This window comes from Culex quinquefasciatus, chromosome 1, assembly GCF_015732765.1.
Source record: "Culex quinquefasciatus strain JHB chromosome 1, VPISU_Cqui_1.0_pri_paternal, whole genome shotgun sequence".
Lineage (NCBI taxonomy): Eukaryota > Metazoa > Arthropoda > Insecta > Diptera > Culicidae > Culex > Culex quinquefasciatus.
The window spans coordinates 102,071,555-102,091,435 of record NC_051861.1 but is presented as its reverse complement, the minus strand read 5'-3'; the positions used below and the strand labels follow the sequence as shown (position 1 = coordinate 102,091,435).

The 19,881-nt window shown below is 33.8% G+C and overlaps 1 protein-coding gene and 1 long non-coding RNA gene across 2 annotated transcripts in view; one reads left to right on the top strand and one right to left on the bottom strand.

The window, feature by feature from the left end:
- The first annotated feature begins 3,326 nt into the window (after positions 1-3,326).
- LOC119765242 lies at positions 3,327-4,435 on the top strand. Its single transcript, XR_005276589.1, has 2 exons — positions 3,327-3,712; positions 3,788-4,435. It is a non-coding gene; the product is annotated as an uncharacterized LOC119765242 (long non-coding RNA).
- A 1,860-nt stretch (positions 4,436-6,295) lies between these two features.
- Positions 6,296-19,881, bottom strand: part of LOC6042696 (serine-rich adhesin for platelets) — a 29,104-nt gene continuing 15,518 nt past the window's right edge. Inside the window, exons 4-7 of the mRNA XM_038259156.1 lie at positions 12,385-13,055; positions 12,130-12,326; positions 11,948-12,052; positions 6,296-7,619 (exon numbers count right to left, since the gene is read on the bottom strand). Coding sequence (XP_038115084.1) covers positions 7,559-7,619; positions 11,948-12,052; positions 12,130-12,326; positions 12,385-13,055 — 1,034 coding nt within the window. The 3' untranslated portion in view covers positions 6,296-7,558. The remainder of the gene's footprint in view (positions 7,620-11,947; positions 12,053-12,129; positions 12,327-12,384; positions 13,056-19,881) is intronic.

The following is a 19,881-nucleotide window of genomic DNA, read 5'->3' as shown; positions in this document are numbered from 1 at the left end:
TTCTCCGCCAGCTCACACAGCAGTTGCCCCGACCCCTCTTCGATTTGCGTGAAACTTTGTCCTAAGGGGTAACTTTTGTCCCGGATCACGAATCCGAGGTCCGTTTTTTGATATCTCGTGACGGAGGGGTGGTACGACCCCTTCCATTTTTGAACATGCGAAAAAAGAGGTGTTTTTCAATAATTTGCAGCCTGAAACGGTGATGAGATAGAAATTGGGTGTCAAAGGGACTTTTATGTAAAATTAGACGCCCAATTTGATGGTGTACTCAGATTTCCGAAAAAAACGTATTTTTCATCGATAAAAACACTAAAAAAGTTTTCCGTTAGGGGAGAGTGGGGAGACTTGATCCCCGGGGACACTTGATCCCAAGCCTGTATCTCGTCAGCATGTGGGTAAAACAATTAGCTTTGTTCTAGAAAGTTGTGCGAAATTGACTAAAACTCATTGTAGAAAACAAAGAAAAAAAAAATTAAAAATGTTTAAATTGAGCTACACACATTTTTCTAAAAAGTGCTGCAAAAAACTTCCAAGAGATCTTTTTTATTTGTTTTGATAAGTATTGAAAACACTCAAAAATTATTCAAAAAAATATTTTTTATACATGAATTGTTTGATAAACATATCAATTCCAAAACCCTTACGCATTTGACGTTAAATTTATCGTCATACTATTTTTACAATTAATTGTTTAAAAAGTGCGTTTAGGGAGACTGGATCCCTGCATTTTTACAGTCACTCGAATCAGCCTCAAGATTAAATAATTGGGCTGGGTTTTCGTACATAGTTTCCTTCAGTATAGTTGTACATAACTAACTGCAGTTTGAACCATTTTTCAAAAGTTTTGTAAACAAAAATGACCAGCTTTTGAAAACATGCTCAATTTTGGTCTAAAAAAGAAAATTTTAAGTTTTTAAATATTTTACATGCTAAACTTGTTATATTTTGAACACAAACGTACAGGTTTAATGTGAAATTGCTGTATCTTATAGAAAATTAAAAGTTTGGATTAATAAGAAACATTTTGCTTAAGATTTCTTAAAAATGTTGAAAGGGGGATCAAATTACCCCCAACATTTTGAAAATGCCGGTTTAAAATATTTATTTAAAACGCTTGGCATAATTCGAAGAGTTTATCTGATGAAATACCCTTATCAGCCAAACATAGTTGAATGTCTAAGCTTTCAATTCATGCAAAAAGTTCATAGTTTTGTGAGAAATTGACAGAATTATGTGCGATACAAAAAAAGGGGACTACTCGACTGTAAAAAAATTTGGAACATGACATTATATGGGAAATTTAATGTACTTTTCGAATCTACATTGACCCAGAAGGGTAATTTTTTATTTAGAACATTTTTTTTTATTTTAAAATTTCGTGTTTTTTCTAACTTTGCAGGGTTATTTTTTAGAGTGTAACAATGTTCTACGGGCGTAATATTGAATTTTAGGCCCTTTTGAAATGTTTGTCCTGGTTTAAAAATTTTTAAAACATTTTTTCGAAGAGATCGGAATGTTTCATATTTTAACATTGTAAATCGGACCATTAGTTGCTGAGATATCGACATTGAAAAATGGTGGGCTGTTTTGGTGAGATTGAGAAAACATCAATTTTCCTGTTTTTTAACCTTTGTATGGAAATATCTCAGCAACTAAGGGTCGTATCAACAAAGTTCACAAAAGCAAAATATAGAGAATTTTCTCAGCTTTTCAAAAAAAAAATTTCTGGGCAAACATGTGCACTAATTTAAAAAAATGAAAAACTGCGACTATTTTCAAAAAAGTCACCTAAAAATGGATTTAACTTGAAAACGGTGCACTTCATCAAAATTTCACTAAAGTACTTTTTGATTGCAAATTTGATTTTACATCAAAAAATGAAGTTGAAAAATTTTTACGAGCAATATTTCGATTTTTTGAAAAAATCAGTATTGATTAAAAAATACATAACTCGGTCAAAGATTTTTTGCACAGCCTGAAAATTTCTGAAAAGTTGGCATTTGATGTCATCTAAAACGTATAAAAAAATAAAAAAAATTAAAAATAGTGTTTTTTGCAAATCAAGTTTTAGTGACAAAAAGTTAAATAAAAAACCACCAAAAAATTTTTTACCGTGTATTATTTTTTCAGTGTAGTCCATATCCATACCTACAACTTTGCCGAAGACACCAAAACGATCAAAAAATTCCTTCAAAAGATACAGATTTTTGAATTTTCATAAATCATTTTTGTATGGACAGCTGCCAAATTTGTATGGAAAATTATATGGAGAGTTTAATGATGCAAAATGGCTTCTTGGGCATACCGAAGGCACCAAAAAAGTTTCAGTCGGATGAAAAAATACAAAAAAAATGGAATGACCGAAATCTGAGAGTACTGCTCTTGTGTAAAAAGTCTGGGAATTGATTGGTGATAGTCCACCGCACGAAACGGCATAGGGTCCATCTAGCCCCAATTCCCCATTTTTTTATTTATTTTTTTGAAAATCGCTGTGTATTTTAAGCGGAGGCTTTATGCGGCCATCCAAAATGCACATAACTTATGTAAACATGTCCCAGGAAACCAGTAAACATAATCACTTGCGCCGCAAAAATCATCTAGTGTCCATTTAACCCCAAATCCGCTTTAAAAGCATTTTAGGCCGTTTTCAAATGTTCGGTCATTTTGTTTTAATCTGAATATATTTTTATCGTGAAGATGAGACAATTTTACATAGGAATGACTATTTGCACTTGATAGTTTGAAACATTTATATTGGTATAAATAAAAATAATGTAAACGGTACTTTATTCTGCACCTGAGAAAATTGGCCCAAAATGTATTCTTCAATCATTTTATTTATTTTTATTTCTATTTCAACATACATGTGTCAAACTTTCAAGTGCAAATTGTCATTCCAATGTAAAATTTTCTGATCTTTACGATAAAAATATTTTTTTGCACCCCTCCCCTTCGGCCAGAGGCCGAGGGACAGAAACTTTGAAAAAAAAAATGCATCGGCCTTTTTTGAATTGAAACGAGGGGCGGGACAGTAGTAAAAAATTAAATAAATTAATTAATTAACTGGCAAAATTAATTAATTAACGAGGAATTAACTTTTGTGGACGATCAAAACATTGCCACCTCTTTTTACACCACATTGGTTGACCTCGGGTTTGACAGTCTGACATCGCGCGTTTTTTTTTTTGTTGTGTTGTAGAAACTAGAGAGCCTGGACAAAGGATTTTGCTCGATTGGTACCTCCGTTTGACAGTTCTCGTGCTTCGATTGGTACTTTTGGTTTGAGATGTCTGTTCTCTAATAAGCTCCAGGCTCTCTAGTAGAAACGTTTTGTTGCCAAGATCGTGCGGTGCTGGGGAACCTAGTAGGGAACCAATCCTAGAAGGCGGACCATCCGGAGGACCCCCAGATTCACAACTAAAGTGTCCTGCGCTGGAGCTCTGGCCACGCAGCAGGCGGCTTCCCAGAAGCGGTTTCCATTGACGTTTCGTCGATACCACCGTCAAATCTGCATCGTCCACTAACTTCCGGAAAACCACCGTGACCGGTACGATCCTTAGTCCATCAACGGCCAGACCGAGCTGCAGCCCCAGCCACTGTTTTTGCTGTACCGTAACGAGCGGTCTCCGATCACGAATCCAAGGCTTCTGTGAATGTCGTGACGAGTGCCTTTCCGGGACTGGACATGGGAAAGGCCGGTGCAAATGGAAATGTAAGATTTGGGTTATCTATCAACTTGGCAAATTGACAAAACATACAATTTGTTTTTCCCTTTGTAAAAACGCAGGTAAAAACGTGAACATTTTCACCGGGAAGCAGCTTCCTTCCCAACAGCGGCGATCAACGGCGTTCAGCCGGCGCCCCAGCAGCAGCTGGACCCAACGCAAAGTGTGGTCAATTTCTTCGCAGCCACAAAGCAACTGGCCGCCTCCGAATTTCCACTGTTCCAGATGCTGATGTCCATTCCGGTGCACACGCTCGATCAGATCGAGAAGTAGCAGCGGGCCACGACGCCGCTGAAGGATTCCGCCATCGTGACCGGGAAGCTAACGACCGAGCTCAGCGTTCTGGAAAAGACCTTCAAGTTGATGGACACTCCCATCAGTAGCGGACCGGCGCTGGCTCAGGAGCTTCCTCGCAGGCAACGTTTCTCAGTTCCACCAATGTGGCCACGGTTCGGAACAACAATCAGCTGATGCTTAAAACAAAGCGCCAATAAACCGGCCCTAATGCCACCGACAATGGTAACTCGGTGGCCGAAATGCTGGTCGAGTCCAACAGCGCCAAAACAATCACCACGCGGCGGCGGCCACAATGGATTCTTCCCGATGGCGATGGTTCACCAGCTAGTGGAAAACACACGAAAGAACGAACTCATTCTTTAGAAAATACAACGCTAATTATTCTGTATTTTTAATATATATTGTTTGTTGAATTATATTTGTTTTATTTATGGCTTGATTCTACATCGTTTCGAGTTTGCAGTTTTTAGAATTTTTAGACTTCTTCGTGGTTTCCATTTTGACATAGTTCAGGTCAAACTTGGCGGAAAACCTGCAGTTTTTTCTTGTGCTCGATTCGAAATATTTACCGGATGATGATAGTGCTGATGTCGTTGAAAATGTAACTTTACCTGAAAGTTATAATCGTTAAATTCACCATAAATTTCGCCAGCGCAGAAATTGTTTCATTACCTGATGTAGTCTTGTATAAGCTGGGAATGGGCAGGTCAAGATGAAGTTGCTGTCGACCAGATTAGTAGCGGTTTGTTAGCCAAGGGAACAGGGGCTGGGTCAGGTTCCACGCGACGTGCGGCGTCTCGATCAGAAGTCGATGGACGTAAAACGTTTGACACTTCCGATTCGGGGACCAATTTGATCTGGATGGCCTCGAGCATCTCACATCCAGAACGTTGTCGTGATCGCTAATCCTTCGGAACAGAAGTTTTCTTCTCCGCCGTCCACAGCTGGACTCAATTTTGAATCACCTCCATGCACTTTCCCCGGAACAACACAGGATTCAGCTTCGTTGAAATTGGTTGCTAATGACGGAGGAATCTGCATCTCCGCCGCTGGAGGCTTCTCTTTAATCTCGGCAAAGACTGATTTCGTTTTGGAGCCCGTTCCCGTTGTTTCTCTTTCCCCGGGATAGAATTTTAATTTGTTTGAAAAAAAAACCGTGTCAAAACAAACATGACAGAAGCTCGCGTGAAAGAGATGCGAAAAAATCAATGATTTCGACTAAGCAGGTTACACGCTGTCAAATTTAAGTTGACAAAGGGAATTTAATTCCTTAATGTATTAACTTCGAAAATTAAATACATCTGGAGTTTTTTTTGAAAAGGTCCAATAAACCAAATTTTGAGTTTTTGCTTTTTGGGTTTTTTTCAATACCCCTGACTCAAGGCGGTTTCAAAAACACCCAAAAAGCAAAAACTGGAAATTTGGTTTATTGGACCTTTTCAAAAAAAACTCCAGACATTAAGGCCATTGTCGCGCCCCTCGAATTGAAAGGTGGGTTTTTAAATTAAAATTGAAATAAATTTTAACATTTTGATTTAAATACAGTCCAGACTCGAATATCCGAAGCCTCGATTATCCGAAGGTTTGTATGGGACTTGGGATAATCGAATCACGAAGAAATTTGCTTTTCGTATTTTTGAATTTTCTTGTTTTTAACATAAAACTTGAGTTTAACGACCCCATTAAGGTCAAATTTGAGTTTTTGATTGCCTATTAAAAAGTAAAATGCATTTTTCTATATTGCATCACCGCCATTTTGGCCGCCATCTTGGATTTAAAAATTCTAAATAATTTTAGCGTAGTTTAGAGGTCATACCTAAGCTCGGCAGTCAAAAATTAGACAACGAAAAAAAATGTCGTGATTCGATTATCCGAAGTGAAATTTTTCCGAGGCCTCGGATAATCGAGTCTGGACTGTAATAAGAAATATATTAGAAAAACTTATCATCAAATAAATCCATTTAACTATTGATGTCCACGAAGTAAATACAAGATGTCTCAAGAATGTAAAACAATGAATGGATTTTAGGAAAATTTCTGTAAGAGGTAAAAAGTAAAAATTTTCAATAGTAAATTGATTAAAATTTTATGACAACTTCAGGCTAATGGTGGACTCACTAAACCTTAACCAAATGAGCTCAAACTGTCATGCTTTTTTCGTTTTTCATGATTTCTTGAACCATATAGTTCACACCCTGACTTACCTCACTGCTAGTTGTCGTTCGAAGAAGAGTCATGCTTTCGGATGAGATAAAAATCACACAAATCATCGCTTACTTTTCTGAATGAGATAGGTTTTATTTCTTTCTCTTTCCTGCCAAAAAGTGAGTTACACAACTGCAGCGTTTTAAATTGCGTTTTGCGCTCGCCATCATTACCATATTATATCAGTGCTAATTTTCGGTTTGTTCGCTTTTGCGGCAGCTTTTTTGATTTGCTACACGACGCGGTTCTTCCTGATTTGTGGCGACGACAAGACAATCTATCATTTTTTTATTGTATTTTTGCTCTATTTTGTGATTCTTCTCAGTCGGTTTTGGGAGGTGGTTTGAACATTGTTTTGTTGCACCTGCTGCTGCTGCCGTTGTTCGTTCAGTCTCCCACATTGCTTCTCGTTATGATTCAATTGGGTTCACTTTTCCGGCCGTTTAATTTACGGTGTATGAAATGAAGAAGATGGTTACATGCTGATTTGATTTTTTAATAGTCTGTTACTCTTTTCTTTTCGTTTTGTTTGCTGGGAACTGAACGTTGAGCGATTTGTGTGTGTGGTGTGGTTTTTAATTGAGTTTAGTTGTTTTTAATTTGTTCCGGGCACGCCGTCGCCGTGTGTTTTGTGCGATTTACTTACAAATGTAAAGTTTATTGTTTTATTAATTGTGGTGTCTGAGGATTGCTGTTGCTGCTGCCAGATAATTTCTAACAATATTTTATTTAACCGCACATGAGTTAAAGCTTTCCTTGTTACTCCCTTTCCTTTCCTGATTCTTATTTTTTCTTTACAAAAGCTCAACACAATCCTAACTGATATGACTGATTGAACGAAATGACTTCTCCCTACGTGATACGAAAACAGCGAATTTTAAATTGAATTACGTACACAAATTGCGTTTTAACTATTCGGTTTATTTCTATCTTTTGCCTCAACACAAATTTGAAGAGCCTAAAACTCAAAAATAAAATGCATTCACAAGGAAGAAATTAAAAAAAAAAAACAAAGTTGTTAAAATTCTTAAAAAAATAAAGTTCGTAAATATATTATTTTAGAGCTTGATATACTTGTGTGTAGATGATTGGTTGGTTAAATAATTGATTAACTTGTTTTCAACTTCTTCTTTTACTTAAACTCTAACGCTTTTCCACTAGCTGAAATGATTAGATCGTCCGAGAGTTTCGCTTTCGCTTGCGCGCCAAAGAAGCTAGAGAAGCGGGTAAACATTTTGCTTAAATGTTAACGAAATTCTGATTAAATTCTGATTGTTGTGGTTCACGGGTCGACTTTGAACGGGATGGCTCTCAACGATGCATGTATCGTTTTACAGCCTCACCTTGAGCGATTCCATCCGCTGGACGATCCGTCGCTTGAGCTCCGCGTATCTAGGATTGGGAGGAAAAGATTAAAACAATATGGGTCATTCCAGGTCAACTGGGTACACTGTAGGACTCGACCGTCACCGATTTGGACCATCCCTCTTTCTTTGGATTTGCCCTTTTGACGATTTTCTAAAAAACTTTTTATTCTTTTACTCGTAACTTTCCAACTGTTAGACCAGAAGACTTTCTTTTGGTTGCATTTTATAGGAAATTGTCTGAAGAATTCATAAAAAAAAATAAAATATCCATCCTCAAATGTCCTACAATATAAGGTTTTACGCCGACTCGATTTGGAGGTTAGAAAGGAGTGCACTGTTTACATGGACTTGTACCATGTAAACAGTGCACGAGCTGTCAAATGACGTCACGGTGTAAAACCTAATTGTTTCTTTGCACTTTATGGTTCAAAACGTAATTTTCACTAATTCCTTATTTTTATATATTTTTTATTTGATCCCCATCGTGCTCTCCGGACAATCTATATATATATATAAAAATTTCGATGGTTTTGTTTGAACGCGAATCAGTTCAATACGGAGCGTCGGATCGAGGTGCACTTTGTTGCGTTAGGTTCGTGTAAGCCCAAGGAAGGTTCTTACGCCAAAAAGTTACAACTTTGGCCACTCTGGAACCGATTCCGAAGCATCGGCAAATTGTATGGAGAAAGTTACGTAAAATCATATTTTGATCACAGAATGCTGTATAAGCAAAAAACGTCAACAAACGAAAAAAAGGCAGAACAAAGTTTGTCTAGAGAGCCTATATTTTTTTTTTCTTAACTAATTTTTATTAGGTCCTTTTAGGTGCTGTGATCAGGTTGGGACCGAGGATTAGTAAAACAATATATAATAACAAAAAAAAAACTCCTTAAACTCCATACTTGGAGATCATGTAACTGACGAGGGTTACTTGGTCCAAGCGGGTCTTGCAGGTCTTGAACCTGCCGATGTACTCGGAGAAAATCCCCCACAGCTCAGCCGAACTGTAGAGTACCTCCCCGGCTTCCTTCTCCGTGGCTCCACCGTCTCGGGGGCCACCTTGGCTGCTTCCTGCGGGTCGAGGGCGATCCTTCAATTTTCCGTCCGGAACTGCGCCCGGCAGCGGAGGGAACTCCACCGGCGTGAACGCCGGAACTGCTGGACTCTGCTTCTCCGCCTTCCTTGCCGGCGGTTTCGGTTTCGACGCCTGCTGTCGCCGCTGGATGAAATCCGCACGCTTGGGGCAGCTGCGGTCCGTAGCTTCGTGGGCACCAGAGCAGTTGGCACACCGCTGTGGCTGGGCTTCCTGGACTTCGCACTCGTCCGTCTTGTGTGGTCCCCCACAGTTGTTGCACCTCCCCTTGAGGTGACAGTTCCTGGTTCCATGACCCAGCTGCAAGCAGTTCCTGCACTGGGTCACGTTTGGCCGCTTGTTCCGGTAGGCCTCCCACCGGATGTGAAATCTTCTCAAACGCTTGATTTCACTCAGCTGCTTGAGGCTGGTGTACCCCTTGGGGAACGTCACAATGTACGGGGTTTCCTCTGACGAGGCGAACTCTCCCTTTCTCTTGATGGCGTGCACATCCACAGCATCCAGGTTTTGAGATTCCTTGAGGTTCTTCTTGACGAATTCAGGTGAAGCCGACGGAAGTCCTCGGACGACGACGCGGAGTTGCCGCTCGCTTCGTTTCTCGTGGGTGTAGAACTCCACTTTGTTCGCAATCAAGTGGGCCCGCGCGGTCTCAAAACGCTCCTCGGAGGAACACAGCAATTTGATCCCACACGGAGTTAGCTTGTAACTTGGCTTGGTTGTGCACGGCGACATTACAGTCCTCAGCTTGGCGTAGCTCGTATTCTGGAACCACTGGGACCGGTGGGACGCTTCCTTTCCCGGCTGGGATACCATTGTTATTGTTGTTGTTGTTGTTCCCCGCCAGCGGGCTGAACTTGTTGTTGTTGAGAAGATTCTCCTCTGGGCCATCCCCGACAACGGGGGTCTTCCTCCGCTTCCCCGTTCCATTTACGGAACGAAACTCGTCCCCGTCGGAGGATTCTTCCACCTCCATCCGTAAGCACTGTGCCGCGCCACGAAAACAGCAGAAAAAACAACCGCTGTCTCCGGCTGTCAGACGTAAACTGTGCTAGAGAGCCTATATGGAGAGGCGAAATGTCACTCTCAAGCTAAGAACAAGATTGTCCGTTCGACGCAGTGGTGAACGCAGAACGCTGTGCCAGTTCGATTTTTCCATCAACTGTCAGTCGAACAATTTGCAGGGGTTGCTTTGTTCAATGGTCGATGACTGGCAGGCTATGATGACAGGCGCAAAATTTTGCGTTTGCGTCCAGGTCTGACGGACAATCTTGTTCTTACCTTCAGGGTTCCAATCGAACTGTCAGATCGAGGTTCCAATCGAGCAACAAGATCATGCAAGAACAAGGTTGGAATCAATTTAAAATAATTTTGGCAAAAAAACGAGACTTAAAACAATTTAAAGTATTGTAAAACTGTTGTCTAATCTAATCTAATCAGACCCTAGCGCAGCCAATCTTTCGAAGGGATCCTGGAGAGTGCCTTAGGTTAGATGACGCCTAGCACTCTTCTTGTCATTTATTAACATTTGTAGTGCGCCATTGCATTAGAATACATTGAAACATCACAAGCGTTAAAGCGGCCAGGCCTACTGCGTGAAGCTGTATCGCAGAGATGATTCGTAATTGGGTTGAGTTTGAGCACTGAGTGTTCGAACAACAACACAATTCTGAATCGACAGGGGAGGAAGAAGCGTGGCTCCGAGATTTGGTTGTATTCGTTGGGAGCACCATGCTAAGAAGGTTTGGTACTCCGGGACCCTCTGGGATGGGACATTGTATAGGGGGATGGCGTCGCTATTTTTAGACCACGTTTTCCACTTTTTCTCATCGAAACCGACTACTTTATCGACATCATTTTGCTGGGCGAGATAGGACGCCGTCTATTTTTAGACGATGACTCAGCACTTTTCCACTCTTGCGCTTTAAAAAACCAGATGGCAGCACGATGTAACGCCACGTCCCTATTTCCACGAATGCCCTGGACACTATTTGCCGTGGTTATAGCGCCACAACTCGCTCTCTGTAACAGTATTCCTAATTCCAGTCCACGCTCACCAAGTCGTCATGGCCTATTGGTTAGCATTTTTGCTTACCATACCAAAGGACGGGGGATCGAACCCCGCCTCGAGCGACTTTGAGTTTTTCGTTCATATTCATCATTTCAAATTTATGCGTTCTTAACTTTCTCGTTGGGAGCAGATGGGAATCGAACCCAGAACCGTTCGCTTACAAAGCGAACACCGTAACCAGTCAGCCACGGCCGCTCCTAAAAGTATTGTAAAACTGTTGTTGATAATAATCTGGTAGTTTTTATTATGTTTGTGCTTGTTCGGCACAAGAAAAGTGCCAGCACCAAAGAAAAACTACAAGTTTTTCAAACTTAAATTTGAATGACTTTGGGTGTTAGAAATTTCTCCCAGAACATTTCATTTCCCTATGTAGGTCCCTAAGTTTGCCGGGTAAGGTTTGTTTTAAATAAATGTATGCAGTAATTTTTGTAGTGTACCACACTATGTCTATACGCATTTTAAATTAAAAAAATTCAAAAATCCATAAAATTCTAAAATAAACAAATAAAAAATACAAAAACGACAAATTCTATGTAATTGTTTTTAAGCCAATGATATCAGGGTATTATTTGAAATCGACAAAAACAATAACAAAACAATTTTAAAAAGAACAAAATAAAAAAAAGTCAAATAAACTCATTTATCCTCGCTTTTCGTTTTTAAAATCAAGATATATGAATCTTATTTGCTACACTAGTTTATATATTTGTATAATTAAAAAGATAAATAAATAAGTTCATGAAAAAAAAAATACTTTCAACTTTTATCAAACGTTAGTTCCGACTAGCCACTGCTTCAGAAAAATGGGATCTGGCCCGCCGAGTCGAAAAGTTGGGCACCCCTGTTTGAAAAGCTCAGAATTTTATAATTTTAAATTCAGACATTTAGAATTGGGAATGCAAATCGAAGTTTGTTAAAAATGTGTTTTCAACAATCTACAATTTTTTTTTCGAAAATAACAAAAATCGTTTCAGATTTCAGCAAAATTTATCACCACAGAGTTTCTCTTAACTGCAAAGAATTTTAGGTGCTACACATTAATTTGTTTATTAATGCTACACGCTTATTTGGTTAAATGAAATTAGCTTCTACTTCTAAATTGTCCTATGTCTTTTGGGTATGTCTCTAACATACTATCTTACTTACTAAAATTTGGCAAGACATTGAGTTCACATTGTAAAAATCTACTCACTTCGTCCTTATCCGGAGCAGCTCCCGCTGCTCCTCCTCGTGGTACCGCTCGAGAATCGCCCGACACTCCGGTATCGACAGGTTGAGAAACTGCGCCACCTCGCTACTACTCGATTTGAATGGGTTTTCATAAAAAAAAAGTTAGAAAATTCTGGTTTTAACGGATAATATCAGAAATCGTACCTAATTTCCGGCGTCTGCTGCCCATCCATCAGGAACAGCTTGGCGATATCCTCGTGCGGCCCCAGGATGATCCGCGTCACCAGCGGGTAGTCGTCCTCCTTCAGCTTGCGCTGCTCCCCGTTGTCCTTGATCACAAACAGGGCAAAGTTCTCCGCCCGGCTTTCGACCTTGTACTTTTCCAACAGCAGTTGTATCACCTGGAAATAAGGGTTGGAAATTGTAGATCTACGAAGTCGACTTTTGCGATTTGGTTACCTCCTGAGTATTGACCATCGAGGACACCCACACGTTCATCTGCGAGCCGTGCGGCGGAGTGAAGAACGACGTTTCCCGGTTATAAAAGTGCCCGTTGATCGAGCAGCGCCGCTTCAGCTTGGTCCGCGAGCGTCGATTGCCGGACCGTCGCTTGATCGCGGTCGAGCCCGTTTTGGGCGCCTTCCGCAGCACCACCCCGTCGTCCTCGGTCGTGGTCGTGACCGTGGTGGACGCCGTCATCGCCGTGCTGGTGACCTCCGTCAGACTGGCCGTCGTGATGCTTTCGTCCGTGGGACTGACCACGACTCCGACCGCGGCGGAACCGACGCCATTGAGCTCGTCGTAACAGTCCATCTTGATGTGTATTGAGGTTTGGGGTCGGCCGGACGCCTTCAGCGTTTCCGTGCCCTCGTCCTCGCTGTCCATGAAGCTGTTGCCGGAGTACGCGTTGCCCTGGGACTTGGACCGCAGCAAGCCGCGGTCGCCGGTCCACGTGTCGGTGTCGGTTCCGGGCGAAGTTATCGAGGCTGAGTCCGACTGGTGCCGCTGGTACGCGATTTGGGTGCGACCGTTGGCTGGGGACGCTGCTCCGTTGAGAATTCGAGATTTTGCTGGAGACGAGATGTTGTCCGGATGTTTGAGCGTGCCGTCGTTTTCCACGTGGAATGAATCTGTGTGAAGAAAAGAAACAAGATTTTTAACCAAAGTAACCATAATCTAGTAGGCATTGCCAACGACAGCCCAAATTTTCAATCATTCTTTCAAACATTTCGGACCGCAGCGGACGTCAAAATTTCCAGTCAATTTCAAGAAAATCCCGGAAAAGAAGCGAAAAAACATGTACTGCATCGGATTCCCCTTCGACTCGTGCTGCCTGCCGAACAGCTTTTGCTGCGATGGACCTTGCTGTGGACCCTGCGGCGGAAGCTGTGTGGCCCCCTGCGGCCCGTGTTGCAGCCCGTGCGGTGGGAAAACGAGCTGCGAACCGCTGAGCCAGTGCATTCCGGCCGTCAGCTGCCAGTTTGTGTTCCGGAACGCCAAATTCGACCACGATATGCGGCTGAGGAATTCCGGATTTTACGATTGAGGCGGGCGGAAAGGATGAGATTGGCGGAAGAAGGTTCTTCGTAGGATTTGAATGAGATCAATAAATGAAGTGCGAGACTGTCGAAAAAGGTTTTTTTTATCTAATTAATGATAAGGGGAGACTAATATAAACTAGAGTGACCAGGACCACTTAAATTCCTTGTTTGAACTTTTCCAGAACCTCAATTATTAAAGACATTTTCACCAAAATAAGGCAAGTAAAAAAAAATAATTTCAGTGAATCAGAAAATCAAAAAACAATCTGAAAGAAGGATTTCAAGGATTCAAGACGTAATTCATAAATTCAAAAATTGAATTCAGAATTTAAATTTCAAAAATTTAAATATATCCAGGTTTTTAAGCGAAAATGGCGTTCGAATTGTGAACGTCCGAAATGTCAAAATCGCTCAGTAGCACCAACATTAGAAAAAAAAATGTGACTGTCATGCCATGGCACACTTTTTTCATAATGTTGGTACCACTGCGTGACTTTGACATTTCGGGCGTTCACAATTCGATCGCCATCTTCGCTTAAAAATCTGGATAACAAAAATAATTAAAAAAAATAACATTAAAAATGTGAAAATAAAAAAATAAAAATTCAGAAATGAAAAAAAAAATCTAAGTAGAAAAACTAAAATCATAAATAAATAAGATCACAATTTCAAAAATAAAAAAATAAACTGAATTTATAACTAACTTTATTTATATTTTTTATTTTCAGAATTAAAAATTTGAATAAATTGACGAATTTAACGAATTTATCGAATTTAACAAATTCAACTAATTTAACTAATTTGACGAATTCAACAAAATCAATTTAATTAAAGATTTTGACGAATTTAACATATTTTAAGAAATAAACGAAGTTGTCGAATTTGACGAATTTAACGAATAAAACGAATTTAACGAATTCAACGATTTTAACGAATTTAACGATTTTGACGAAATTGACGAATTTAACGAAACTAACGAAATAAACCAATTGAACGCGCGAATTTCACCTATTTGACGAATTTACGACTTTAACGAATTTATCAAATTTATCGAAAATGAATTTGACGGATTTAAAAAATATCATGAATTTAACGAATTCAACGATTTCAACAAATTAAACGAATTTAACGAAATTCGTAAAATTTGTAAATAAAGGAATTTATTGATTTGACGAATGTAACAAATTCAGCAAATTTAACAAATTTAACAAATTAGCAAATTTAACAAATTTAACAAATTCAGCAAATTTAACAACTTTAACAAATTAAGCAAATTTAAGAAATTCTGCAAATTCTACAAATTTTACAATTAAACGAATTTAACAAATTTAGAGAATTTAACGAATTTTATGAACTCAGCAAATTTAACGAAATAAAAGAATTCATTGAATTTGACGAATTTGACGAATTTAACGAATCAAATAAATTTAACAAACTCGACAAATTTGAAGAATTTTACAAACTAAACGAATTTAACGAAATAGAAACATTCAACGAATTTAACGAAATTGACGAATTTAACTAATTTGAAGAATTTAACGAATTTGAAGAATTTAACGAATTTGAAGAATTTAACGAATTTGAAGAATTTAACGAATTTACAAATTTAACAAAATTTACGAATTTAACGAAATTTACGAATTTAACAAATTTGACTTATTTAACGAGCTTATCGAATTTAAAAAAAAACGAATTTGACGCATTTAACGAATTTGACTAATTTGAAGAATTTGACGAATTTGAAGAATTTGACGAATTTGAAGAATTTGACGAATTTGAAGAATTTGACGAATTTGAAGAATTTGACTTATTTTTCGAATTCGACGAATTCATCAATTTTTTTAGAATTTAACGAATTCAAGGAAATTAACGAATTTAACAAAATCAACGATTTGACACATTTAACGAATTAAACGATTTAAACGAATTTGACTAATTTGACGAATTTTAAGAATTTGACTAATTTGCGAATTTGACGAATTCATCAAATTTATAGAATTTAACGAATTCAAGAAAAAAAACGAATTTAACGAATTTGATGCATTTAACTAATAAAAAGATTTTAACGAATTTGACTAACATTAATAATTTGACGAATTAATCAAATTTATAGAATTAAACGAATTGACGGAAATTAACAAACGAAACAATTTTTACATTTTTTTAAAAATTTTGCAAACAAAACAAATTTAACAAATTTAACAAATTTAACAAAATCTAACAAATTTAACAAATTTAGCAAATTCAACAAATTTAACAAATTAAAAAAAATAGCAAATTTCAAAAATTTAACAAGTTTAACAAAATTTAACAAATTAAACAAATTCAATAAATTCAACAAATTAAACAAAATTTAACAAATTTAATAAATTTATCAAATTAAACAAATAAAACAAATTTAACAAATTTAACAAATTTAACAAATTTAACAAATTTAACAAATTTAACAAATTTAACAAATTTAACAAATTTAACAAATTTAACAAATTTAACAAATTTAACAAATTTAACAAATTTAGAAAATTTAACAAATTTAACAAATTAAGCAAATTTAACAAATTTAACAAATTAAGCAAATTTAACAAATTTAACAAATGAAGCAAATTTAACAAATTTAACAAAATTTAACAAATTTAACAAATTAAGCAAATTTAACAAATTTAACAAATTTAACAAATTTAGCAAATTTAACAAATTTAACAAATTCAGCAAATTTAACAAATTTAACAAATTCAGCAAATTTAACAACTTTAACAAATTTAGCAAATTTAAGAAATTTTGCAATTCAACAAATTTAACAAAATAAACAAATTTAACAAATTTAACAAATTTAACAAATTTAACAAATTTAACAAATTAAACAAATTGAACAAATTGAACAAATTGAACAAATTTAACAAATTTAACAAATTTAACAAATTTAACAAATTTAATAAATTTAACAAATTTAACAAATTTAACAAATTTAACAAATTTAACAAATTTAACAAATTTAACAAATTTAACAAATTTAACAAATTTAACAAATTTAACAAAATTTAACAAATTTAACAAATTTAACAAATTTAACAAATTTAACAAATTAAACAAATTAAACAAATTTAGCAAATTTAACAAATTTCACAAAATTAGCAAATTTAACAAATTTAACAAATTCAGCAAATTTAACAAATTTAACAAATTAGCAAATTTAACAAATTTAACAAATTCAGCACATTTAACAACTTTAACAAATTTAGCAAATTTAAGAAATTCAGCAAATTCTACAAATTTAACAAATTTAAACAAATTTAACAAATTTAACAAATTTAAGAAATTTAGCAAATTTAATAAATTTCACAAATTTAACAATTTTAACAAATTCAGCAAATTTAACAACTTTAACAAATTTAGCAAATTTAAGAAATTCAGCAAATTCTACAAATTTAACAAATTCAACAAATTTAACAAATTTAACAAATTTAACAAATTTAACAAATTTAACAAATTTAACAAATTTAACAAATTTAACAAATTTAACAAATTTAACAAATTTAACAAATTTAACAAATTTAACAAATTTAACAAATTTAACAAATTTAACAAATTTAATAAATTTAACGAATTTAACAAATTTAACAAATTTAACAAATTTAAAAAATTTAACAAAATTTAACAAATTTAACAAATTTAACAAATTTTGCAAATTTAACAAATTTCACAAAATTAGCAAATTTAACAAATTCAGCAAATTTAACAAATTTAACAAATTAGCAAATTTAACAAATTTAACAAATTCAGCACATTTAACAACTTTAACAAATTTAACGAATTAAACGAATTTAACGAATTTAACGAATTTAAAAAATTTAACGAATTTAACGAATTTAACGAATTTAACGAATTTAACTAATTTAACGAATTTAACGAATTTAACGAATTTAACAAATTTAACAAATTTAATAAATTTAACAAATTTAACAAATTTAACAAATTTAACAAATTTAACAAATTTAACAAATTTAACAAATTTAACAAATTTAACAAATTTAAAAAATTTAACAAAATTTAACAAATTAAACAAATTCAATAAATTCAACAAATTAAACAAAATTTAACAAATTTAATAAATTTATCAAATTAAACAAATTTAACAAATTTAACAAATTTAACAAATTTAACAAATTTAACAAATTTAACAAATTTAACAAATTTAACAAATTTAACAGATTAAGCAAATTTAACAAATTTAACAAATGAAGCAAATTTAACAAATTTAACAAAATTTAACAAATTTAACAAATTTAGCAAATTTAACAAATTTAACAAATTTAACAAATTTAACAAATTTAGCAAATTTAACAAATTTAACAAATTCAGCAAATTTAACAACTTTAACAAATTTAGCAAATTTAAGAAATTTAGCAATTCAACAAATTTAACAAATTTAACAAATTTAACAAAATAAACAAATTTCACAAATTTAACAAATTTCACAAATTTAACAAATTTAACAAATTTAACAAATTTAACAAATTTAACAAATTTAACAAATTTAGCAAATTTAACAAATTTAACAAATTCAGCAAATTTAACAACTTTAACAAATTTAGCAAATTTAAGAAATTTAGCAATTCAACAAATTTAACAAATTTAACAAAATAAACAAATTTCACAAATTTAACACAAATTTAACAAATTTAACAAATTTAACAAATTGAACAAATTGAACAAATTGAACAAATTTAACAAATTTAACAAATTTAACAAATTTAATAAATTGAACAAATTTAACAAATTTAACAAATTTAACAAATTTAACAAATTTAACAAATTTAACAAATTTAACAAATTTAACAAATTTAACAAATTTAACAAATTTAACAAATTTAACAAATTTAACAAATTTAACAAATTTAACAAATTTAACAAATTTAACAAATTTAACAAATTTAACAAATTTAACAAATTTAACAAATTTAACAAATTTAACAAATTTAACAAATTTAACAAATTTAACAAATTTAACAAATTTAACAAATTTAACAAATTTAACAAATTTAACAAATTTAACAAATTTAACAAATTTAACAAATTTAACAAATTTAGCAAATTTAACAAATTTCACAAAATTAGCAAATTTAACAAATTTAACAAATTCAGCAAATTTAACAAATTTAACAAATTTAACAAATTCAGCAAATTTAACAACTTTAACAAATTTAGCAAATTTAAGAAATTCTGCAAATTCTGCAAATTCTACAAATTTAACAAATTTAACAAATTTAACAAATTTAACAAATTTAACAAATTTAACAAATTTAACAAATTTAACAAATTTAACATATTAAGCAAATTTAACAAATTTAACAAATGAAGCAAATTTAACAAATTTAACAAAATTTAACAAATTTAACAAATTTAGCAAATTTAACAAATTTAACAAATTTAACAAATTTAACAAATTTAGCAAATTTAACAAATTTAACAAATTCAGCAAATTTAACAACTTTAACAAATTAAGCAAATTTAAGAAATTTAGCAATTCAACAAATTTAACAAATTTAACAAATTTAACAAAATAAACAAATTTCACAAATTTAACAAATTTCACAAATTTAACAAATTTAACAAATTTAGCAAATTTAACAAATTCAGCAAATTTAACAACTTTAACAAATTTAGCAAATTTAAGAAATTTAGCAATTCAACAAATTTAACAAATTTAACAAATTTAACAAAATAAACAAATTTCACAAATTTAACAAATTTCACAAATTTAACAAATTTAACAAATTTAACAAATTTCACAAATTTAACAAATTTAACAAATTTAACAAATTTAACAAATTGAACAAATTGAACAAATTGAACAAATTTAACAAATTTAAAAAATTTAACAGATTTAACAAATTTAATAAATTGAACAAATTTAACAAATTTAACAAATTTAACAAATTTAACAAATTTAACAAATTTAACAAATTTAACAAATTTAACAAATTTAACAAATTTAACAAATTTAACAAATTTAACAAATTTAACAAATTTAACAAATTTAACAAATTTAACAAATTTAACAAATTTAACAAATTTAACAAATTTAACAAATTTAACAAATTTAAAAATTTAGCAAATTTAACAAATTTCACAAAATTAGCAAATTTAACAAATTTAACAAATTCAGCAAATTTAACAAATTTAACAAATTTAACAAATTCAGCAAATTTAACAACTTTAACAAATTTAGCAAATTTAAGAAATTCTGCAAATTCTACAAATTTAACAAATTTAACAAATTTAACAAATTTAACAAAATTTAACAAATTTAACAAATTTAACAAATTTAACAAATTTAACAAATTTAACAAATTTAACAGATTAAGCAAATTTAACAAATTTAACAAATGAAGCAAATTTAACAAATTTAACAAAA